Below are 26,387 nucleotides of genomic sequence, written 5' to 3'. Positions count from 1 at the left end.
CACCATTCATCACACATGTCAAACAGCTAGACCAGCTGCTGGGGACAAGCGGCAAAAATTAGCATTTCACCGCTCTCCCTCTCTCCCTCTCTCTGTCTGTCTCAGCCTTTATCTCTTTATATATTTCCGTCATAGCTCCACATTTGATAAATGACTCAGGAAACCACGTAATTTCCCACCTGTTAGGATGAAAACATGGCGATATTGACCAACACTTTTCATATACTGAGCTTTGTGTCACAGAATGGATTAGTCTGGCTGGTTGCATGCAGTTCTTCTTTGATATGACAACTATTCCTGTGCTGCTTAAAAGAGTGGGGGAATGTCACTGGCTAACGGTGGAATTTTGCCAACAAAGCCTTGATTGTGGATAGTGAGAGATGGAAATAAGGGAGAGAGAGAGGAGACGACATGCAGGGCCGCAGGCTGCAGTCGAACCGGTGCCACTGCAATAAGGACTTAGCCTTGTACATGGGGCGTGCGCACTACCAACTGAGCTAGACCCATACGCTTCTATTTTAATCAGTCCAACTTTCTACACAGGTTAAGTAACTGCTCCCAGTTTACTCACACTATACATATTTAAACACATTCAGAACTATATTTTTTTTTCTTCTTCTTCCTTACATGCTTAACTGGACTAGAGAGATTGTGTGATGGCCTCTGAGCTCTGCCAAAACACAGATGACTTACACCTTAATACCTGAACGCACCCGGTATAGACACAGGAGGACTGCAGAATGTGAATTAGGGCTGAACAATTAATCAGAATATTACTGAAATCGCAATATGGCCATGTATGCAATATTCATATTGCAGAAGCAATTTTTTGATAAAGGTAAAAATCTGTGGGTGGCACGGTGGTCCGGTGGATAGCGGCCTAGGTTGATTGGTGACCCTAAATTGTCCTTAGGTGTGAGTGTGACTAGTTGTTTGTCTATGTGTGGCCCTGCGATGTCAGCTGGGATTGGCTCAAGCCCCCGCGACCCTGTACGCAGGATAAGCGGTTGACGATGGATGGATGGTAAAATCTGTCACAACATACCTTTTTATTAATGAATTAATCCCACTTTGAGCCCTAGTGTAAATAGTGTGCATCATATCCTATCCCTGCTGCATAATATCAGCTATGTTACCTACAGTTCAGACATAGATGATTTGGTCTCTTTGGAGCCACCCTGTTATTTTTTTTATGTTGCTTTTTGTAACTTGCTTATTAGAGTGCTGATTACTCTTTGTTAGTTGCAGTTAACCCATTGAGAACTTTGTAGGGGTGTTTGTAATTCTGCTGGAAGTTTTGTAATTTTGTTTGTTTGCAGGTTATTAAAGTTATTTTGCTTGAGATGTTTACATCATTCTTTGTATAGAGATTGATTTGGAGAGGTAGGCAGCGTTACATTTCACCTTGCAGCTTTTTCAAAACGGACTATTCATACAAGCTGAGAGCAGGGACGTTCATGAAAGCAGAGATTTTATTGAAGAGAAAAGCAAACGTAACTGATTGCCATTGTATTGTAATAGCTACCAGGGAAGGTAAAAGCTGTTGAAAAGAAACTGCTGTGTGCATGATTTTACTTTTTTGACATGAATAGTTTGTGTGAATGTGTGCTTGTGTGTAGGCATCACACATTGCCACTAGATGTTTTCATGTAACTACACTTGTCATGTACTGACAGAATGTACCACTATTTCTGAGTACAGAACTTTAACTGCCTGTTCCTGTGGGATTTTAACATGCCATTGGCTGCTAGTGGGAATGCTTGATAAACAATCTCTTAATCAAAGCTTAATTGTTTAGCATGATCCTGAGTGACCTGCTTAATGGAACCCTCCCCTCTTGATTAATGATGTGTGTTAACGAACACAGTGGGAGACACCCCAAAACATTGTCTGACTCTCCTTAATTAAAAGCTGGGTCCAACAGTATCTGGAGTATGCAGAATAATGTAATGTAAATAAAAACAGAAATCCTCAAATTAACAAATGTTTGTCTTGTATCTGTGTGATAGCACTTTTGTATTAGGTGTGGGTGGGTGTGTGTGTGTGTGTGTGTGTGTATGTATGTGTATATGTGTGTGTGTGTGTGTGTGTGTATGTATGTATGTGTGTATATATATATATATATATATATATAATATATATATATATATATATATATATATATATATATATATATATATATATATATATATATATATATATATATATATATATATATATATATATATATATATATATATATATATATATATATATATAATTTTATTTACAAGGGAATCAAAGAGTACATAAACGTGTCCTTTTTCATGTCCTTCAAGTCTTGTCCACAAAAATGAAGCATTTGTAAACCCACGCTCTGCCGCACCAAAGAAAAAAGAAGCAGCTTTGCCAAGGCCAGCTTTTGTCTCTGGTTGTATGAAGTGGGGCGGAAATATGCAAAACTATCCTTTTCTTCCTTTCACACATGCACAGGGATAAAGCACAAGAGCGAGAATTATTTTTTTTTCAAGTTTAACTTTTATAGAGGCTTGCTCATGTTTTTCACACAGTAGCACTTAAACATGTGTGATGTCGCAGATAGAAGTCTTTGCCAAGGACTTGCACAGAAAATCTGCCCTTGCATTTTGAATGTTACAAGGCTGTGCCGGTTTTCAATGGCCCTGCCGCATAATAAACTAATTTTTTTATAATAAAAAACTTATGGAAAAACTGATTTTAATTCAATCAGAGCTCTTAGAATGTGTTGCAGACATTATTTAATAGATTGCCACATTCACTGTATGCTTTTTTTATATAACATTTTATAAGCTGGATTTTCTGCAGTGCCATTACATTTTAAACGTCTTCACCTACTGGATGTGAAGTGATGTGTCCAGCGAGGACGACAATCGCTGGCCCCCAAGCATGAATGTCACCAATCGTAGAGGCATAATCAGTTGATCACTTGAAGACGGACAAGGTCACTGTAGACACGCTGCCCAACCACTTATCTTCTTCAGCACAGGCTTCACAAGTGGCAGGGGCTGGATAGAAGGAGGAGGAATAATGCAGGATATTATGTTGAAGGGATATTTCATATTATTCTGGATCTATAATCTGTTTTGGGTCCTCGAGTTAGATGTCCACTTTGCACAATTATTTAAAAATGGCTGTATCATATATATGTTGCAAAACTTGAGCTCTCGTGGATCTGCAGGTCCTTGATGGGGCTAAAAATGTACTTGCACACTGCAACCTTCTCAGAATTCCTCCTCGACTCCTTTTTTCCGCTCATTACTTCGGTCACGGACAATAGCAGATGGTGCAGCTGCCGGTTTAATTGTCTTTATTACCAAGGCATCTGCTTTCTGCTTTTTTAATCCAGAACATCGTGGCATCATGCAGGCAGTTGAAACCATGTTTGTGATATGACATGAACAGAAAAAAACGCTTTCTCTGTCAGATTGCAGCAGCGCCACTCTTGTAAGTCTCAGCAAATCACAAAGCGTAAGCGTGTATTTTCAGGGCAGAATAATCAATATAATGCCACAGTAGCCTACCACCTTGCACTTCAGCTTGTTTTCCTTTAATAAAAGAAAACCTAGCTAATATTAAACATTATTGTGTGGGTATGTTTTTGTCTTGCCATCTGCCTCACATGTGTTGCTTACACCCGAAAGTCTGTAAATGAGAGAAGGAGAATCCCTGTGGCTCTGTTCAGTTATTTTCTTAGCTGCTGAGATGTGTTGTACCGAGCTGAGGCTGAGGGAGAAAACAGCAGATGTTAGACTCTGACAATCCTTTCTGCCTTGGATCTGCAACAACAAAGCAGCTGAGGGAAAATGTCATCCGCGCCTCATCCCTGTCGGCCCTGTGTGAATGAATAATTACTCTATTTTGACTGAGGTCAGGGAAAAGAAGGTAAAGAAACCCCTATCCCTCTTACCTTGAAACCCTTTTCAAATGGGAAGCCCTGCATCATGACGTGTGATAAGACAGTGACACTGAGGAGGCTGTGACATGCCGAGATCCTTCAGAAATAAAAAGATTTTCCTTGTGGCAAAACGCTCAGGGAAATGAAATGATTCACCCCAGCAGCTCAGTACGTGCTCTTCCTCAAAAGGATGAGATGGGGACAAGGGGTTCATCTGTGAAGAGGAGGGAGGTAGAGCGATGGAGGATTGGTTGGCTGTGTTGAGCTAACTGCAGTCATGTCAGGAAGGAAGCAAGGCTTTAGAAAGGCATCATTGTCACCAGTATGCTTAATAATTTGAATGACATCTATGTGCATGACTCAAAGGCACTTGTATGGGGGCTGGCAGGGTTATTAGAAATGACTCTCCCAATGATGTGTGTCACTGAAGCAGCAAATTAACATGAGGAGATGGAGGCATGTTAAAAGCAGCGGAGAAACGGAAGAAGAAACGCTGAGATTGAGGGAAGAGGGAGCGATGTGAAGGGGAACAGCGATATAGATGCGGAGAAAGATGTTGCTATTTTCACACTCTTTGTTAGCCGAGACGCTCTGGTCGCGGTGTTACTGCTCCTGCTCTTTTAAAGCTTTTTCTGAACACCAGGTGCTCCTATTGTGATAAATGATTCTCAACTGTGCCGAACAATGGCAGAGCCACCAAGACATATCCCTCATCAAATACAGTAGTTACACAGAGCCTCTTCCTCAAACAACACAATAAGCACACTGGATTGTGCCCGGTTGTTTGTCTTGCCAACACACACGACTGTAGCCTATTTTCACTTCCTGCTTACCATGTTACTCATATGGTAACTGACAGTCCTCTGAAAGACATTACTGGAGGATTTTTCTACCCCTTGACTGACCAGTTTCTTGTCCATCACCCCTCTCTATCTAAATTTCCTGTTCTTCTCTTCCTCTCCTCTACTCATTTTTACATCCTGCTTCCTCCTCCCCACTCTTAGCTCAGCTCCTGTGCGTTCCTTTGTTTCCCTGTCTCCCACCCCTGACAGCAAACAAGGCTTGATACATGTACAGTGCCTTCACCTTTTTCCACCCAGTAATTTATGCTGTCAGGAGTTTTCCTCTGTTTGGATGGCCAGGCTTTTGTGTGTGCAGAGCAGTATCTTGGGGTGTTGACACGTTCGTCCGTGTTCTGCATCAAAAAGACTGTAGTGGGTAATTGATGGGGGTTTACTGCCACAAGCACGCAGTGCAAACTGGGAGGAACCCTCACCAGTTTTTAACTCCACCAATTAGATTGCCAAAAGGTTGGAAACAAAGTGCAGATAATCAAGTCAGCAAGGACGACAATGGCTTGTTAAAGATAACCGGACACACAGTTGCCAGTTTAAAACTATAGCAAAAATATTGTGTCTTCGTGAAGTTTAATAAAAAAAAAATTCAGTCATTGCACTGCATAAGTGTAAGGGAGGAGACAATAAACTGGCAACTGAGCTGCAGTACATATTTTGGTCGCAATTCTTTCATAACCAAATTCAAGGGAATATCAGCTGATATATCATAATCAAATTTTTGTCCCCAGTCTCAAATATTGATAACTGTATTAACCATAAAAATCCAGTATCGTTTTTTTCAGGTAGTACTGAAATTATTAGTCAATATAACAATTCTTCCCTTGACAGATCAGTTGACAACAATTTAAATAATTGATTAATCATTTAAGTAATTGATAAAGCAAAACTACGAGAGAGAAAGAGCTGCCAATGTGACACAGGACAGGTAGAGACAGAGCTGCACTAAATATAAAACACTAAGACAAAGACACTTTGCGAACATTTCCCAAATATACCCCTATTTACTGTGAGAAATGCCCAAATGTCAAATGAACTGAGGACAACCCATGGAAACTTAGACATAAATAAATGTACTAATTTTCTAATTATTATTTTGATTGTGTATCTCACATTATCTCATTATCTTTTTTTTTTTAATGAACAAATTAATTAAAACATTTTTGTCTATTAATATACACGTTTACTGTTTTATCTATTTATTTGATTTCAAATTTTTAATTTCTTATTATTATAATACACACACACACACACACACACACACACACACACACACACACACACACACACACACACGCTTACGTTTTTAAATATTTATTTTTACAGAATTTTTATATTTATATATTTTTTTATTATTTTATTTTGTATTAACACACACAAACAAAACTTTTGCTGTTATATTTCCTTATCTAATGAAATGTATGAAATGAATTGTCTGTAGCTTTATATGTAGCTTTGGCAATATTGTTGCTATACATTCATGCCAGTGAAGCTAATTTGAGAGAGAGGGCATTACCTTTTATTTAGCTTGTTAAAACAAGTTACCATCAGAGTCCAGTTTTCTTGTTTGTTCTTTTTCTGAACAGGTATCATCAGCAGGTATCTTTTATCAGGGAGCAGCATAAACAGTCTATGTTCAGTACCAAGTGTCCCTGAGGTGAAGTGTCGCGGTTGTGCTTGCCTCACGCACACGCCCACCCGCTGATGAAGTCGATTGAACTTTTTGTACGCTATGCGCAGCACAAATCATTGGAAGAGAGACTGATCCTCGCTGTTTGTGAGTTTCCAGAATCCATTACGGTTTACTTGAACTCCCACTGCAACGTTACAGTAATAGTTTTACCAGCTGCAAGTTGAACTAATCCATGCTCGTTACATGATAACGGTACATTTACTGCATTGAGCCGACGTGCTACATAATTAGCTTGCCTGTTGCTTTTCAGTAACTAACGTTACTTTACTATCTGTGTATCTTTCGCTGGAGGTTTAGTAATGTCAGCACAGCTAAATGTATTGGATGATAATGAAACGGTTAGTGTGCTGGGCTGAACATTATAACGAGATTGTGTCTCTTTATAACAGTTAGACCTCAGTAAGTGACTTAAGTGTTAGTGGATGGCTCTTAGTTGTTGTGGCCATTTTGTTGCAGTATTGTTTATAATGTGGATCATGTTAGTTACAGCATCTGAGAGGGGGAGAAGCTTTGTACCTGAGTACCACAATAAGCAAACAGCTGTGGATCTGCACTAACGGTAGCTGACTACCCTGTATCACGTTATAGGCTAGTAACATAAACAAATAACTCCACATTTGCTTTGTATTACTGTACATTCATTCTTGCAAGTAAAAATCAACAGTTTGACATGATACCGGTGGTACACAAGATAGTAATGTGGAAAGCGATACAACTTTGCATCGGATAACGTTAGCAACCGCTGGGCTTTAGCTGGCATGCTAACGTGACTTTCTCCGTGACTTTCTGGTGCAACTGTTTTTTACCCGACATCATCTGAATCTCGTTTGGTCTGACAGGCTTCATCACATAAACCTTTACTGTTGTTTTTGTCCTTACATGGAGTTGATGTTGTAGTTTATGTTTTGTGGTGTTAGTGGACTGCATGTCGTTGCGGTGTTGCTGTAGTATGAGAGAGGTTCGAGCACGCGCAGAGCTGAATCTGACCCGGTGTCCTCACATTTATAGCAGAATAGTGGCTGATGCAAGCAAGAGAGAAAACAGGCGTGTGCTTCATTCGTGAGTTTTGAGCCCATTAACAATAAGGCAATGAAAATTTAATTTATTAATTGAAAAACTTACATATAGCCCCTTTAAATAGGCTACAGCTGTGGCCCCCCGCGAGGCTAAGCGACTACGTTGCAATTTTAAGAAAGTTCCGAAGATCGACATCTTCCCCAATAGGCCTACTAATCAGCATGCAGTGTGTAGCTATCCTCCTCGCTATCGCATTTTATCGCTTGTCTTGCTTTTGTTTATCTACTTCTCCCACACGCTGCATCCAATGTAGTCTGCCAAAGACTCCCTCCACTGTTTGTTTGGGTGGGTGATTTGCAGGCTGATCAACATCCCACCCCTCATGGTTTGACTGTATATGTATTTAGAGCCAGTGAGAAACTACTTTCAAAATAATAAAAATAAAAGTTGCATTAACGTGAGATAAAATAATTGTTGGCGTTAATTAATAAATGCGTTAACGCGATAATAAGGCATTAGCTTGCCCAGTCCTAATACATGCGCGTGTGTGTGTGTGTGTGTGTGTGTGTGCCATCAAATAAATAAATAAAAATCAACAAACAATGAAAATAATGTTAGTTGCAGCTGATTTCAAGTGCCCTGTTATCTGAAAGGTGTTGCTCATGGACCTGCAGTAGGTTCCTGGATCCCCTGTGACTATATATATCTGTGAAAGGGCTCATATTCATCTTTATAATGGCACAACACCTATTTGCTTCTAATGTAATTTATGCCACACCCACTTGTCCCAGGAGTGAAACCTGTTCCCATCCGTCCTCACTCCCCAGCCACACAATAGCTGCATTCAGCATTCAGCTAGGCACACTGGCCAGGATTCTGCCGATGTGATAAAGCCTCGTTTATCAGCCGGAAGCGTCCGCAGACTTCTGATATAGCCAATATCTATGCTTTTGATGCCAGGGTCACACCAGTATGATGCTGGCTGGCTTACTGAACCCCCGGTGGTTACCCGCTCAAGCTCAAGATCTCATTACCAAGTGGTGTTACTTGCTAATGAATTTGTTTCTAATCATGTTATTTGTAAGTGTCTCACACAACTTTGGGTAAAACATGCTACAGTTCTCCCAACAGGAACAGAAATAAAACGCCTCTCGGGGATATCTTTTTTTATTTCTGCAATCCATACTTTGTGTGGTTGATTTGGCAGTTTATTTCAGATGCATGTAACAGGAATCCTAATTGGAACAGTTTTGAAACACTTGAGTGATGAAAACCATTTGGGTTTATTTTCATTATTTATTTATTCCCCATTTAAAGCAGCCAAAGCTACGGTTGTAAACTACAAGTTTTCGCCTTCCACCAAATTGATTGTAAGCTTCACATAGTACTCCCCACCCTGGGGTTGATTTCTGAACCTGTTAACATTTGATCATAAACGTTACATGTATGTAATAAAGCTTTTGAAAATGTGCAGCAGCAGCATTGTTCTAATCGCTTTGCAAATATTGCCTCAGAGGAATAAAAATCACATCACGCTTAGATCCAATTTGTGCTACACTCACCAATTACTTTCACGGTCCACTTCCCGTCTAATACAGAAAGGCCAGATTATCCGCTGGATGTCTGGGTGCTGCACACCCTAATTACAAACACAAATTGGAAAAATGCAACTTGTGACAAAAAATGTAGCATGTGATTTCCAAGAAAAATATTTGCACTAATTTACTTATGCCCTGTGTGTTGAAGGAGATATCTGTTCTCTGAGAAACAGAAAGACTACTTGTGAAAAATGTGAAGAGTTTTTGATCTTTTTATTCGTCTTGTGATCAGATAAAACTGTAGCATGGATGGACTGTGTCTAATTGGTTTGATGTATAATTACTCTAAACAGTAGTACCAGCCTAGGTTATTACATGACTGATTAAGAGGCTATACAGAGGAAAAGACAGAACATTAGGTTATCCAACATAGTAAAGTGCTTTGAAGAGTTTTGTAAATCTACAAAGACTACAAAAAGCAACTTGATTCATCATAACCCAGTGTAAATTGACTACTGCACTCCACTTTCAACTTGTTTTGCTCTTTATTGCTGCTGCTCAAGCCCACTGCAGTTTCTGTTTCCGCATGCTGCACAAATCTCATGCTTGGACTCACAGAGGACACGGATAGCGAGGAAGTGGGGCTGATCCTGACGTAACTGAGGAGAGAACCAGTACGACTGAATACAACATTAATGCATGTGTATTTGAAGTCACATGCAATCATGGTTTTTTCTGCCATTGTTGGACATGTATGGCTCCAACAACTTTTTTTTTTTTGATTACTCTTTTTTTTTTTTTTTCAAAGCCAACGAGATTGCCCAACAGTCCAAAACCTTAAATCACATAAAACGGAAAAATCAGCAAATCATCACATTTGAGAAGATGGAACCAGAGAATTGACTTAAATGATACATTGATCAGCTAAATTATTGATTAGTCATCAAATTGTTGACTCCACCAGTCATTTCTGTTTTATGATAGACTTGGAGTATGTAGGCAAAATTTTCAGCTCCAGTAAGTTCGAATCAACAGTCCTAGACGAGCATGTCAGAAACTCTTCAGAAATGAGTTTGTGACGTGCCTCTCATTCTATGTGGCAGAGTTCACATCTGCCAAATTCAAAGCAAAAACGTTCAGATGGAGTCACAGAGCGCAGGGCTGCAGGTAGAACTGTGAGCTGCTCAGGGAGCTGGTAGAGACAGAGCAGCACTCCTCAGCCTTCCAGGAGATAGATGCATCCTGCCACTGTATAAATTGGCTGTCAGAAACATTGTGTGCGGAAAAGCTAAAATTGCTGGTAAGTTAGAGGCGGAATGACAATGACCGAGAGATGAAGACGGGGGAAGATGGGACGAGGGTCAAATGGGAAGTGCTAGTGAGGTGAAAATTGGAAAAAGGCCAAGGTCGGTGTTAAATGTCACATAAAGGGCGAGAGATTGGGAGATGACTGTGCCAGAATAAAAAACCTTCAGAGACGGAACAAAAAATCAAGATAAAAATGACTTCAGTTGTGGACAAAGAAAGCCACAAATAGCATGTCGGATGTCTATTTTGGAATACATCTGCTGTACAGTCTGCAACGGTTATTAAAGCTACAACTGCGATCATTGTCATTTTCATAATGACCATTTGATTGTTTTTTACTTGTACAGCATTCTCCTGTGAACTACATTATTTACACTACAGCACCCTCAGTGCTGAACAATGACTGGCTTGAATTCAGAACAATAAAGGGAAAGAGCCACACTGTAGAATAGCAATTATTCAAAGGATCTGGCAGGTCTGATAAAATGAATGAAATCTTATGACTTGGCAAACTAGCTTTATGGTTAATGCAGGACTTCCTGGATGGAGGTGGAAGTTATTGGAGGACTGTTCCCCCTGTGGGATAGTAAAGTGATTTGGCCACACTCTGCAGCTGTCTGCCATATAGAGGAAGAGATAGTAGCTGCCTGCCACAGGATGGATGAGATGAGGAAATGAGAGAAACATAGACCAGGGATCGGCCTATGACAAGGATGCCAGTTACGACGTCAAAGGAACAATGCCGAGAATGGTGAGTAGAGGAGAGACGCAATAGTTGCATCTCCATTTATGTTCCAGTTACTTGCAGCACTTGACCAATTCAGAGGATCACCTATTATAGACAGAAGATAAATTGGCATCCCTGTAATTGCCTGAACTGTTTTAACCTGAAGGCAGGAAGTGGTCACTCTACCCTGGGAGGTCTAATGTTTGGCGTCTATCATAGAAGAGCATCAGCTATTGACACACCACAGTAATGGCCTACCTTAGGGCTGGTAGCTTCTCACAGAGTAATGATGACCCATGCTCACCTGCAAGCCACTGCTTTTCTCCTCATCGATGCAATTACTGCACTGAGGCATGGCTTGCCAACAGCCCCCACAGCAAGGAGGAAGATGACAATTCCCTGCCGTTCCTCTTACTACCAGTCCTAAAGCAGAAAATACCTCTAAGAACAACAGTGACTTTGTGTTTAAAGTGTGAAGCTAATTAGCTAGTCTGTAATATTGAAATGGATATAAGGGATCTGTACACAGGTTGTCATGATGCATTAATTACTATTGATGCTCATGCGCATCTAACCCCCACCAGTGAAAAATGAGATGACAAAAGAGGTAATTTCCTCTTTCTCTCAAGATGGTATATAATTGTATGAGATACAATGAGAGTGGGTGATCTGTGTGAGCCTTCTCCCTACCCATTCCTCCTGACAAAGACTTTAATTGACCATAATTATACAGATGGATTGAAATATACAGCAAGACAGGGAATCACTCCAATTATGCAGAGTTGATTAAAACTTGGACCCCATGCCAGGGTGCTGCAGGAGCATGGGAGGAGTCAACATGTGCACCATAGGAGCACTGAACACATAAGACCAGTGCACATCTGCACCACGAGGACCAAAACACAGTAGAGGATCTCTGCAACTCAGACGTGTTTTACTCTCTAGCTGAAAAGTAACAATATACAATTTGATGGTCTGGTGCATAAGGAAGTGTTTCTACTCTTGACAGAAGGCAAACAAGCATTGAAATCTCACTGCCTCCAAATGAAGATGGATCAATGCTATTCATTTGCTGACAACCGCACACAGCGTACAGCACAGCCCATCTCCTGTGTTGTGTCACTGCATATAGCTACAGCATTTAAACGCAGTGATGGGGATAAGTCCTGGGCATCTGGAGACCATGGTCAGTGGAGGAGAACGAGGAAGAGAAAGGGTGGGGGAAAATGGAAGATGGAGAATAAAAGAGAAACAGACACAGAGACAAAGAGAATTAGAGAGAGAGAGTAAAAGATCACAAATAGGGAGGAACGGAGTGAAAAGGGCAAGACATTTGTCACCCTTTCCTACAGGACCATAGGAAGAAAGAACAATATCATTAATCTCCTGACATTTCAATATTGTATTAACCTTTCTTGTGGAATTCTCTGGCCTCATTAGTCTTTTTTGAGGGGGAGAAAAATAATAATCGATGGAACAAGCTCCGGACACAATCTAGAAATATACTGCAGTCAGATAACATACAACCTCAAGCCAGTCATATGACACTGTCGTATCTTTAGCAATCGCTCACTTTATCTACTTTAAATGAATTGGTTAAAATACAAACATATCAAATAAAATTATACATTGAGGTGAAAGGGTGTAGCTATGCTCTCAAGTAGGTCACAGTCATAAAAGTGAAAAATGGCTGGGCTGTAAAACAACAGCTTAAGATGGCAACACAAGCACATCAGCCATCTTATGTGAAGAGAAAAATGCCCCAAGGCCACACAAAGCATGATAAACCCATGTCTCATCTCCCCCATTCAGTCAGTCAGCAGGCTGTCAGCAATGGACACACGGAAAGAAAAAGGTTGGAGGACAAATCCAAAGGTGCCCACACCCTTTAAACTCCACTGCCACAATCCTCTCTTCCCTGTAACCCCTCCACAGCCAGCTCACCCATATCCTCACCTTCCATCTATCAGTGCCTGAAGAACACCAGCCATTCAAATCACCAACACTCCCCAGGTCATTTGACTAAGTAAACACCATAATTCATCCCCATTATGTTCCCTCGCTAAGCATCAAGCACCGCCAGGCCTTGTGTCTATCATCATTTACATTTGGCCTCTATGATTGGTCGTGTCAGTGTTCTGTTGAGCGTGTTCAGCAATGCTGTTATGAAAACATATCTCTTTTGAATGGTGTGATTGTATGTTTGCATTGGGCATTCCTAACCTTGGTAGGAGTCACCCAGGTTCAAGGGTTATTTCAATACTGTCATTAGAGGTATAGCTAATGCTTTGACTAAGACAAGAGCCTACTAATGAGTTTCTTTGAATTCCCAGGGAAATGAGTGGGTGGCAGATTCTCACACAATATTTTTCTCTCTGTGTGAGGCGGGCTTTTAGGAATGGCTTTTAATCAGAGTTCTGTATTATAATTTAGCAGAAATCAATCATATTTGTAATAGGAGGAATATTGTATTGGACAAGAGCCAGATTAAGAATCCACATGGGGTAGACAAAATAACAAACACTTAGTGATAAAGGACTCTAAAGTAGAGCTGAGAGGATTATATGCTATAAAGCAATAAATGTTGCTGTACAATCTCCACTAGACTGTCTATCCTTTTAACATTCCTGGTTAAATAAGGCCATTTGCAGCCCAATGTTGCAAATCAATGAGCTGGCCTGTTTTATGGCAACAAATGATTTACAGAAGATTTGCATCTGTGTGATGAAGTACCCTCTCAGGTATTTAATTTACTATATTAGCCCCAAAACAGACATTCCCATCTGGTTATTCTTTTCTATTGTTTTTAAAATTAAATTTCCAGAAAATGTAGATGATTCGGAATTCTGATTCAATTATTTGATTAGTTTATTGACAGTTAATTGCCAAGAATTTTGATAATCAAGTTATTTTTCAAGCAAACACACGTTTTCGCTGGTTCCAGTTTCTTAAATGTGAGTATTGGCTTGTACTTTTCTCTGTTATGCTATATCAGTGTAAATAATATCTTGTACAGTGCATAATACATTATACATTTTAAAGATTGGACAATGAATCAACTAATCAAATTGAGATATTATGAAAATAAAGGTTAGTAGCAAGCAGTTGAGCTTTTGCAGCAGCAGTTACCTACATAATATACTGCACATAATTATCGCAATATAAAATAACATTAACTTGCTAATTTAAACTCTATGGTTACTCTTAAGTAACTATAAGCTAAATGCTCTTGATGAAGGTATGACTAAATAGGATACAAGAGAAGTACTGTAGAGTACACAGCTTCGCAAACATTTTTGAATCGATTTAGAATCATAAAGATAAGAATTGCAATTCTTATGTGAATCGATTTTTTTTTTTTTTTTTTTTTTTTTTTGTCACCCACCGCTAAAATGTGGGTCATGTATGTTGGGTGGTGTCCACATGATACAGTTTGCACTGTACTGTACTACACAGTGTATGTTTATCAGATGCTTATTAGTTTCAGTTTTTGATCACTTTGTTGATACATTGTTTCTCTCAACACTAAATAATTTTGCATTATTTTCTGAAAGATGATCTTGCCTCTTTGGATTTTTGTTAGGTGTCTAATATAGCTTTTTTAGTACTCTCATATCAGTGTTTTCATTATTTTTCTCTGCACCATGCACTTAATTAGTGCCAGGAATCTGGTAATTGTATCCTACTAATCAAAGGGTATATAAAGTATTAATAATTATTATGAGCACTTTGATGAAGGACATTACTTATTGGTGATATTAAATGTTAGATGGTGAGATCAGCTTACAGACTCAAAGAGGACAGCAGAGAAAAAGCTGAGAGAGGGAAGATTCTAGGGGACGGCACGAAGAGGCCATATTCCCCTGGGTTAATTGTGCGGACCCCATCGGCACTAAATAAGGATGGTTAGAATGACTGGCTAAGTGACAAATGGATGTACAAATCACCCAGATTACTTCCCAGTTATTAAAAAAACTTGAATTTGGCTGGCTTCCACACTCCCTTTCTCATTACGTCTGGCACTCTCACCACTGACTGCTATCTCTTACAATAACTCATCTCGGTTCAGTTTTCTCAAGTTGAAACAACCCTAAGTGTTTAACATTGATTAAAAACAACTTTTTGTAATGATGTGAAATTGTGATGAGTTGGTTGGTGAGCTCATTAAACGTAAATGAGTTTTGATTGATTGTCTGAAGAGGTGGCGTTTGACCTGCAGCTGTAGTGTAAATGGCTGTGGAGAGGTGCTGGTAAGCAGTCTAAACACTGTGCACCTGTGATGACGGGTTCCTCGCTGGCGTTCTCACAGAGGGTAGCGACAGTAAGAGGAGTTGTCAGACAGTGCACAGCTGTTCACTTAATTACCTCCTAGTTTGGGAAGGAGGTTAATGAAGCAGTTTGGCGATCAGAAATGAGAGACAGCCTGAATGTGCACAAAAGAAATTAGTTTCTGGCTGCTGTGACAGAGTTAAAAGCAACAGCAGTTTAAATTATTGATTGCAAAAACTGAAACACTGAAGGCATAATGAAATAGGAGGCTGGAAGAGGAGGAGAGGTTAGTGTGCTTTACAGATCTATACATGTTTAGCATATTCCTATACAGAGTAGTTTGGCCCCATACTGACGTTTGGCATAGCCTGTTAAATCGAACGAGTGAATCTTTTGTCTTTAAATGTACTTCCTTCTGAGAAATTAGACTCATTCATTCTCTCTAAACTTGCATTCCCTTATTTGTAGGAAAGGAAAGGCGGATCTGATTTTTGCAGATGCTGTTTTTTACTCCTGAAATTACTTGAGGGAAAGAATTTTGTTTTTTGCTTCTTTAGTACAATCAGTTGTTTAAAGTTTGTAAAGATTATTATATAAGTTTTAACCTGTAACCATTTTCTGTCATCTCTTTGGGTAGTTTGTAAACTATTTTCATAATCTACTAATCTGCAAATTATCTTCTTAATTAATCAATTAATTATTTGGTTTCTAAAATGTCACAGAATAGTTTCAAATGTTCATTATTATTTCCCAGAGACCAAGGGAATGTTTTGTTTTTTTTGTCCGACCAATAGTCCAAAACCCAAAGATATTCAGTTTACTATCACATAAGACAAAATAAGCACCAAATCCTCACAATTATGAAGCTGGAAATTGGACATTTGTGGCATTTATCCTAGTAAAAACAACTTAAATAATCAATAATTAAAATAGTTGGCAATTACTTTTTTCTGAGTATTGACTAATCAGTTAATTGTTTCAGCTCTACAACCAATCATTTGCTGAGCATTACAGTTGAGTTTTAGTGTTTAATAGGTACAGTAGTGCAGGTATTTTTCACACATTCTTCAAAATGAGGGGGGAATATATAATATACTAAATTCACACTTTCCACACACTCCACATCCCAGTTCCCCCTGTTTTCATGTTGCAGACATGCCACTACACCTCTGTGCGTTCCTTCGAGCACACAACGACCAGACCAAAGATCATACGCCGCATCGTACATATTCATGCCATTATGGGGTGAATAACCCTGGCAGCCAATGCATCCGCTTAATATCCTTAATCACCTGAATCTCATTGTGGGGCCTGGACACACCTCCACTCATTAAAATGATGGATGGAGGCATAAGGGGATGCTCTCCCCTGTTCCAAATTTGTACTTGTTTAGAAAGGTGCTTATTAGAGAACACCTGGGGGAATGAAGGGGGAAGGGAGCTCCAAAAGCAGAGAGAGAGAGGGGGGGGGGGGGCCACATTGTCATAGCTAAACAATTACAAAAACATTGCTGAATTATACTAATGATTACATTTTTTTGTGTCTAATAATAAATATGTATATTTGATGTAAACGTGCCATGAAAAAAGATTATTTAACTTTTGATTAGATTACTTCTGTATATTCCGATTTCAAAATTAGTGATCAAAACACAAATTAATGTATTTAAATGACCCCTCCAATTTTTTTCCCCTCAAATTTTTGAAATAAATGATTCTAGTGGATATAGAATCTCTAATCGCTCTGATGACTTTCAGCAGAGGACTCGGAGCGGTCGGTCTCTTGAGGCTCCAGGATGTTGAGTTGGGCAGCACTAGTCATTAGCTTGTAAAAACAGAACTTCCATTCCAGTTCTGTGAGGCTCAGGAGGGAGTATAAACGGGGAGGAACCATCTCTTTCTTCATCGCTGATGTTTGAATAAGCCAGACAGACAGCGGTTGACGTTAAAGACTCCCATAGGCCAGGTTATTGCATCTGTGAGAACAAGCAGTAGGTAGGTTTGATGTAATAAACTGGAACAAATGTATTTCAGTCTCCCAATTAGGATAAGTCACTGTCTAGAGTGCTCTGTAGCGACAATGTTATCTTTTGATTTTATAGATATTTTGTTTTGCTGCATCAGCAGCTGTCCTACCAGCTAGTGAGTGATGAGAAATAAGATGAGTACTGTATTCACTCTCTTATGTAACCTCATTGAAGCCTCCTTACGCCTAATTGGTTGCAAATTGAATATAATCCCTTCACTGTTGGTTTTAGCTTCCCTCTATGGTTCCAAATGCCTTTACTGAATGACATGGGATGGTGATATTGTGAGTAATGGAGAACATTAATGGAATTGGCATTAGGTGATACATTATTTGAATAGCTACTGTACAGAACAGAAATAGCTGTTAAGCCTCTTAGACAAGGATATTGATAGTTCCCTCCTTGACGGTGTTGTTGAACTACATTGTGTCCTTTCGGGTGAAGCCAGCTCAGATGATTTCAAATTAGAATGCAATAGATGCAGTGACATTGAGCTTTAGTATGATGCTTTTTAATTATAGCTATAATAAATGTGTCAATAAAATACATTTATTACTTTTACGAGTTCTCCAAAATTGTTAGTGTTATATGTGTACTTTATACATTTGGTTAATAATAAGTTAAATCATTAGAACTTGAAGATGTTTTTCTAAATGTTAAGGATGATAAGGCCGCTATTTTTTCCACATGAAAAGACAAAAATGCCTATAGCCAAAGCCAGATATAGCTTAAACACCACCATTGCTCCATCAATTAGCCACACTGTAATGTGCAGCATGTTCTTTTATTACCATGACCACAGGTGACACTGAAGTTTATTTTGAGTCAATCCCACGTTCAATGTGTGGGGCCAGATGTACACAATGCATATATACGACAACCATGAATACGCTGTTTCCCCCACATAGTTTATTTTTTTGGTGTCCTTTTCAAAATGAGTAGCAATATTATATTAATTATAATATTATTTTAATGATGATCAACAATAGTGATGGGCCCCAATAGTAATAGTTGCACATGAAAGCTTCTGTTGTAGAGCCTTGCCGATGCGACACAATCTGCAAATTGCACTACTAACTTGTCATTCTTTAAATTAACTGGTCTAAAGCTTGGCAGAGCAGGCAGCAGTATTGACATACAAACTGGACGTGGACACCTTAATTAGGATATACATTTATATCCATTTATGGTATGGCTAACTGGGCATCCCAGTTTCCCTATTATTGATATATGACAAACAGCTAAGTATTTTAAAAATGTGTATCCATATGAGAGACTTTTAATCAACCCAAAGACCTTTGTGCTGTAAATACTAGCCATCGCTAGTATATATTGTTCTATTTACTGCTCTTTACTGCTCTGGATATTAAAACAAAACTTTATTTTTGTGACCTGTTTTTAACGATTTATGTCTTTAGTAGGAATGAATTGGCTTAGGGCTGAGTGTCTTCCTGAGACCCCCTGAGAGTCTCTGTGTTAGCTACAGGGCAGAATGTCCTCAGGATAAACGAACAATTGTGGGAAGAATTGACACTTGCTTAATCAAAAATACTGCACACAGCACTGAGGATTCCCTCATATTGTATTTGTTGTTGTAGCAGCAAAGGAAAATGTTGAATAACACCTGCCTTATCCTTTACAAAGAATATTAATAAATGACCAAAGAAACATGTATAGTTTGAACCTTTTTATTCATCTTTTTTTAGTTCTTTTTACTTTTTTGCTTTACGAAACAAATGTTTGCAGATGTCCTATGAATAAACAACAGCACCCTTTCTCCTTAAAAACCGGGGTCCATCACCCCTGTCTTATTAAGAAAAGAGACTCTTCTTGTCCAATTACAACCTCTCCAGATTCCCAAAGTGACTCTTATTTCCTGTATTTGACATTCGTTTAAGTGCATTAGTAGACAACATAACCATTTCGATTAGTGTGCAATAGCTGAGTTTATGGTCAATGCGAAAAGATATTTACATTGCAGCTATGACTCACATTAACTGTCTTTTCTATCACTTGAGCAAGCGTCAGAACTGGAGAGGGAGACAATCACAACGCAAGGAGTCTCCTTTCAAGCACAGCCTTCGTAAACAGCAACCTTTACCTACATTATCGTCATCATCATCATCAGGATTAACTAGACTCTTGTCATTCCTGTTTTCCTCCAGTAAGACAAAAAGGTTAATAGATAGAATGGTTTAAAATAAAGTTTAGTGATTGTGCTTTTAAAACCAAAGTAAAACAAATACAAACATTGACAACAACACGAAACATAACAGTGCATTACAAAAAAAACCAAAAAAAAACTGAAAAAAATCCCGAAGTGGCACTTTCTTGGGGCAGCTAAATAATATAGCAATTTACAACATGGATGGAAGTGATAAAATAATAATTATATTTACTGGCATAATAAAATTAAAATTCGCAAAATAAAACAAGGAAGACAAATTTGAGGTACCACAATGGGTAAAACAAGAGGACATCATGTATACAAGTATATTTACAGACAGTCCACCCCTCTCTGCTTGCAGCTATTTTATTACAGTAACATGTGACTGACGGCTCACAAAGTTCTTGTCGAGGCAAGCCAAGTCATGTCAATGTCTGGAGTAGGATTTCACTCCATATTGCATTGGAATTAAACATAAATATACTACTGCGTAATTTGTTTTGAATGCACCATTCTTTTATCTTCAGACACTCTTTCCTTTTTTTTTTTTTAATGGACATAGAAAATGATAGTTAGAAAAAAAACATTGGTCTGTTTTCCAGATGTAAAGAAACACTACTGATGTAGAGTATGATGGCAGCCAACATGATGGTGAAATACTGAGATATTTAAAATTGTAAGAGAAACAATGGTGCTCCACTCTTGGAAAAATCAGGACAGTTCCTTGTTTTCCTCCTCTGTTCTTCAGCTTTCTACCATCTGGGTAATAAAACAAAAACAAACATTTTAGTCAGCATCCATCTTTAAAACTAATAACTAACTTGTATACAATGATAACTTGGCTGATCTTAGCTTATTGCAGGTATCTCAGTACATTTCACCCAATTAGTACCATTGAATAACAGTACAGAAATACTAAACAAGGTGTGAGGTAATTTAGAAACAATGGGCCTCACAACAAACACAAATGTGCTTAAACCGTGCATATGAATGTTTTACACACAAATCTGTGATTCAACAATTTCTACCTACCTACCTCAGATGCACAAATGAACTGTCTTAGAAATTGTAAAAAGTATATTAAAACCTCATTCATTAAAAAGGCTTCAATAGACAACAATATTTAAAACTGTTATTTTACTAATAAACTGAACAAATGCATTAAATAAACATGAAATTGACACATTTTCTTCATCAATTATTATCGTAATCAAAATTTTCAACTTTAAAAACTGAGTGTCCCAATCATAGCTTATAACGCAGTGTATGATATTAATCACATTCTGTACCTCTAGCTCTTCATCTCCTGGTTGGAAGGCGCCCGTGGTGTTGAGGCCCATGTCTGCAGGGTTCCTGCGGCCTCCTTCTCCTCTCCGTCGGCCCCCTGAGCCCCTGGAGGACATGGAGCTGGAGGAGCTTGGGTCTCGGGGGCTGTTGACTGTGGGGAATTGTGGTCGGCTATAGGGCAGAATGTCCTCTGAACCTAAGGACAAAGAACAATTGAAGGAGATTTGCATAATCAAATACTGCACACGGCATTAAGGGATCCCTTCACATTGTTTTTGTTATAGTACCTGCGTGTTGGCGTGCCTTGTTGGCGGTGCTACCCTCGTGTTTGTTCCCTTTACCACCATGAGCAGTCTTTTGTCTCTCCTGAGCGTCTTTGCGTTCAGACGAGCTGGTTCTGGGGTCCGAGCCCTCTCTTGGCCGATAGCTCCCCGTTCCTCCTCTCTTGTCTCGACCCTCACCTGCTTTGGGGGAAATCACTCCTCTCCCTTCCAGGACTGTCTTGGAAGGGTGTGTAGGCGACTTAAGCACAGCGGGAGGTGGGATGGGTGGAGGTGGGAGATCTGAAGGATAAACACAGGAAGTAAGAGAACATTAACGACCAACATCAATAGCTAGGGTTTAGGTAATAATACACAAGACTGAGGAACAAGAATCTGTGTACTCTTGAAACTTTACTGTGTATCATCTGTCACTCAGTTGTCTCACACCTGCAAGGTGATACAGAAACACAGCTGCAGTTTGTGTACATAACACTCAGAACTGTACACATGGCTATGCTGAGTGGAAACTCCTCTGTACAGACAGTAAACAGAGCAGATGACATTAGAGAGGCGGAATCTGGCTAGAGAGTTATGAGATTTGAGCGAGAGGATGAAAAGACGTGACGGTCAGCAGCTGGCTCTCTGACCTGCTCGACTTCCCCTGTCGATGAATCAATGCAGCTTGTCCTTGAGCCATTATTCATATGCGACCAGCCAGTAGGCCGCCTAGCCTCTCACACATCACACAGCCATCTAAACAAAACCCAGAGTGAAAAGCCTTGTCTGCCTGCGATCGATGGCTTTTCATCTTCTAATCAGCTTCCAACCTGAACGATGGTTTTGTCGGTGGCAAGACCCATAATCCACATAGGATTAGTGAGTTAATAAACGTAGCAAGTGCCAACGCTTACACCATTCTTGCATCCCGAAGGCTACCTTACACTCTTAAGTTGGTGGAACACTAAACTTTGTGGAGAATCAAAGATTTTATTTCCTTTTTTACACACAAAAGGGTAATGGGGCAGGTGATGTCTTTGCTGTGTCTTGTTGGCGGAATCAGGCAGCTTCACTACACTCTTCTGATTATCCTCCACCTCCATCCACTCCTCCTGAATACAAAAGGGGGCCAGTCAATATCATACAGCATAGAGGCGTCTGCAGTTTTTTAATATCTCTTGCCTCCTGAGTCCTGCCTAAGTCAGAGTGCGATCAATGCCACCCGTCTGTGAGATATAGCTCACTATACAGGAGGAGCAGAGGGCCTGTTAGATTTATGAGGAAATATCGCAGAAGACAGAGCTCAAGTCTGAAAAGTGTCTCTGGGCTTGCTGAGGAAGGTCTATTGGAGCAGCCTGGTGGTTAATTAGGCAGACAAGGTTAAGAAAGATGGACACAGAAAGGGTTAAGTTCAAGATGGAGGCATTCAAGTCAAATGCAGTATGAATCCACCTCCACTGTGCAAACAAGAGTGAAATGAGCAGGTCAAAGGAGGGTATGGGAGGCTGCTGGGATGCAGGGGGTTGCTTCCCTTTCTGGTTCACTTGTTTTTCTGCCCTTTTTTTTTTTTTTACTGCTGCCAAAAAGGAAGGACACAAACTATATGTATTGTATGTGTGTAGCAAGCATTGTGGATGTTCTCTGTCCTTTTCAAATTTCATAAAATCAATTTCCCTCACCTCAGCACCAGTCTTCCAGACCACAGACAGGGTATGTAGGATGGGGGTTGAAGGGGAGACGGGGAGACTGAGAGGGGAGGGGGGGCGGGGCAGGGGAGGCAATAACCTCCAAATGAAAAACAATCCATTCAGATCAAATGCAATCAGCAGGAGGGCTGATGGACAGACAGAGCTGCAGATCTGTCAGTCCGCCCCCTTGCTGCTCAAACAAAGACGGAGGAGAGTGGAACATGGGAGAAGAGGAGAGAGTGGAGAGGGATGGAGAGATCATTCTAAAGGGAGGGGCAGCGGATGGGGAAGAAGCCAGGATATAAGGATGATGCAGGAGGCAGAGGTTTGGGGTGTGGAGGGGGTGGATTTTCTGCAGCGATATAGCTGGTCTGGCTCCCAGTGAGCTGGATATTAAATCTCCCTGCCAAGTGCTTCCAACACTCAAGGACACCTGACACTAAGAGGAGAGCCAGCTTTGGGACAGCACATACTGTACACAGCAGAGTGAGCATGTGCACACACTCACATACATTTAGAAAAAATATCTTTCCACAACATCAAAGCATAGAGGAAACAGCCAGAAAAAAAATTGGCTTTTCACTCGATGGCAATGTTTTGTAAAGAATGATACTGTAAAATGTCATTTCCTCTTTTACTTAACAAGGTTAAAGCTTTTCCTTCTGTGTACAGCTGCTCCTGTATTTAGCCCCCACTTGGTTTATGTTTGGCCCCTGCCGAGTGGAAGGTGGCACTTCAGTATGAGCCAGAGCACCTGGATCAATTTCATTAGTGGCTAGAGTGGAGAGACATCCCAGTGTCAGCACAGCCAAGCTGGGCAGAGCTCCCCCGAGACAACCCCCCTCTCTCCCTTTCCACCATGGCCCTGGCCTCCAGCCCACCACTCGCCCGATCTGTTCAGTACCATCACAGATTAGGAGTGATGCCATGTATGCATGTGCATAAACACATGAGAGAAGATGATTAAAACTCTGGCTCATGGCACACCCATGCTCAGTCATTTATGGACGACATCACAGTAAACTGCACTTTTCCCTTCCATATCTGTAGAGGGAGAGCAATTGATACAAACTGGCCATCTGTGTACTTGTGGGATTCAGCTAACACACTACTGCTGCTACTTGTCTATCTCTCTATCAGTCAGTTGGCTGTATTAAGTCATTAATACCTTTTTACATACAATCATGTACATAGCTGGCAATTTAGTTTCTAAAATAATTTCTAATTTTTTTTAGTAAAATATTTAATTTTGATGTTCAGACCAATATTGTTATTGAGATGGTAAGTGTGACTATTGTTTTTAAATGAAACGCCAGGCATAAATTTAAGGTCTACAGTACATAGTAAAGGCTTGTTTGTACCAAACATAATCACTTACTTACATACTTTCTACATTAAACAAAAATTATACAGTTGTTCTTTGTTGTCAACATTATCTAGTATCGCACTTTTTATACTACTGAAATGTAATCATATGTGTACCTTCATTATAGGCTTCACGTCGCTGGTTCCCTGCATGGCCTGTAAGATGCTGTTTCTGCTTCTTAGGAGGCCTCCTGTGTACAGCTGCCATACTCATGTTACTGTCTGTAGACACCGGGCTGCCAGGACGGTGGCCTGATGGGTTTATTTGGTATTTTCGTGCTGAGAAAAGAAACAGAGGAACAGTTTGCATTTACCATTCCACAAAATGGTTACAATAACATTGTTTGTGGTTGTGGCTGATGATGGAAAACCTACCTGAAGCTCCTCCGATGTCGTGGCCCTGTGTGTTGGGATATTTGGCCACCCTGAGGCCTGAATATTCTGCAGCTGCGGCAACTGCTTGAGCAAAGTCAGCATCGGTGAAGAAGGATCCATCTGATGAGCTGACAGCGCTGGACCTCCCTGAAGAGACATTATCCTCTTCAGAAGCTGACCCCCATCCGTTTATCATGGAGCCGGTCACAGAGCTCTCCAGGTCGCCCATGCTGGACGCAGGTGTCTGTTCAAGCCCTCGAAGCAGCAACCTTCGTGGATGCATCTGGGGATGGTGAGGGTGGGGGTGGGTGTGGTGATAGTGCATCTTGGCCACCTCTGCATCTGTCTCATCACCCTCCTCCTCCTCTTCCTCCAGTATATCCTCCTCCTCCATACCATCAGTGTCCATGGCCAACGGGCTAGAGATGTACCCATATGTGTGTGAAGGCGAGAGGGGCCTTGGAGGCGTTGGGGGGCTCACCGCATGGCGCCTGCAAGGTGAGAAACACTCATCAGAATGCCATCAATTCTTCCAGTCTGCTAATTATCATGGGCAATTAACTGATCTAGCATATTTTTAGTCAAGTAACTATGAATCACATGTACTTTACATTAATGCTGATGATTTTCTGAGGTACACCTAAGGTCATTAAAGTTTGGGTTTATGGCTAAGTCCAAAATTTGGACCCAGGAAATAAGAAAGCATAAATGCCAACTCTAATGTGAATTTGACAGTTTCTTATTTTGGCTTCTGTCATTTCTTGGTACACTAACAAGGAAGTCTTTTTCAAAATTATCCCTGCTCATAGCTGGATTACTTTACCACAAAAAGTAAAATGGATACAATTTAGACTGTGATGTATTACTTATTGCTGCAAGTAGATTTTTATGCTGTACTGAAATTAACTGAAACAAATGGCTCCCTAGAAGGTAAGAAATCAATCTAAAAGCTAAGATATGCTTTTGAAAAATGGCCAACAGTGCTCTACAATATACAGCATTTGGAGTTAATGGGCTCAAACATGGAAACACTTCTGAATTTCAAATACTTGGGAGATTTCTCTATGAGGGTTTACAGAATAGATATATTCCTCAACATCAGGCTGGCCACTGTTTTGCCACTTGTTACACTTCTACCCTAGAAGAAGTTTCACATCATGCAGGTTGTACCTGCGTTCATGGATGTCATGTGCGTCCTGTAGCATCGGCTGCATCTCCTCCTGGGGTGAGGGGGTGAGAGTGGCTGTGGACTGGTGACTGTAAGATACAGCAGCAGGGGAAGAGGCTGCCCCTCGGATAGGAGGAGTGGGTCCCCTCTCCATCTCCTCTTCCTCCTCCAGCTCATCAGGCTGCAGGTACATGTGAGAGGGCGGCATGGGGCACTGTATGTCTGGGTCACAGCTGCCAACAGAGAGAAAGCAAGCCTCATTACCTTCATATCACTCACAAAAACATCAATGTTTTCATATACTGAAGCCAGGAAAACATGCACTAAATATTCATGCTATCCTTCTACATGAGCCTAGCACTAATAGATAGAAACCCCTGGGGCACATGCTTGCAATGAATGCAAGAAAAAGGAGAAAAGGCAGGAAGAATGTACTAGTATTTAAATACAGTGTGTGTGTGCCTGTCAGATTGTCTGTCCCACCTTTCTTCCATCAGAGAGTACTCCTCTGTGCTCCGACATGGGGGTGGGTTTGCAGGGGGAGGAGGCAGAAGGTCAGCCCAATTCATTGTGCTCTGTTTGGGTAGTTTGGGGGTACGTACTCCCTTCTTTTGACCCTGACTCCCTGCTCAAAAATGGGGGAGAAAAAGCACTCCATCAGTCACAAGACACCTACAGACACATAGACTTAAATTTGCTCTGTCTCTGAAAAACACAGCGATTACTGATGTT

The 26,387-nt window shown here is 40.3% G+C and overlaps 1 protein-coding gene across 3 annotated transcripts in view; it reads right to left on the bottom strand.

Moving 5' to 3' along the window:
• Window positions 1-19,019: 19,019 nt before the first annotated feature.
• robo1 (roundabout, axon guidance receptor, homolog 1 (Drosophila)) overlaps window positions 19,020-26,387 on the bottom strand; it is a 200,482-nt gene continuing 193,114 nt past the window's right edge. For all 3 annotated transcript variants that reach the window (XM_038692247.1, XM_038692245.1, XM_038692246.1), the window contains exons 24-30: window positions 26,139-26,280; window positions 25,658-25,888; window positions 24,488-24,978; window positions 24,230-24,391; window positions 21,087-21,362; window positions 20,802-20,995; window positions 19,020-20,271 (exon numbers count right to left, since the gene is read on the bottom strand). In XM_038692247.1, coding sequence (XP_038548175.1) covers window positions 20,257-20,271; window positions 20,802-20,995; window positions 21,087-21,362; window positions 24,230-24,391; window positions 24,488-24,978; window positions 25,658-25,888; window positions 26,139-26,280 — 1,511 coding nt within the window. In that variant the 3' untranslated portion in view covers window positions 19,020-20,256. The remainder of the gene's footprint in view (window positions 20,272-20,801; window positions 20,996-21,086; window positions 21,363-24,229; window positions 24,392-24,487; window positions 24,979-25,657; window positions 25,889-26,138; window positions 26,281-26,387) is intronic.

This window comes from Micropterus salmoides, unplaced genomic scaffold, assembly GCF_014851395.1.
Source record: "Micropterus salmoides isolate LMB-PRFRI ecotype aquatic unplaced genomic scaffold, ASM1485139v1 Ms_hic_scaffold_3, whole genome shotgun sequence".
NCBI classification, from domain to species: Eukaryota; Metazoa; Chordata; class Actinopteri; order Centrarchiformes; family Centrarchidae; genus Micropterus; species Micropterus salmoides.
This window is presented reverse-complemented; position numbering and strand designations above follow the sequence as displayed.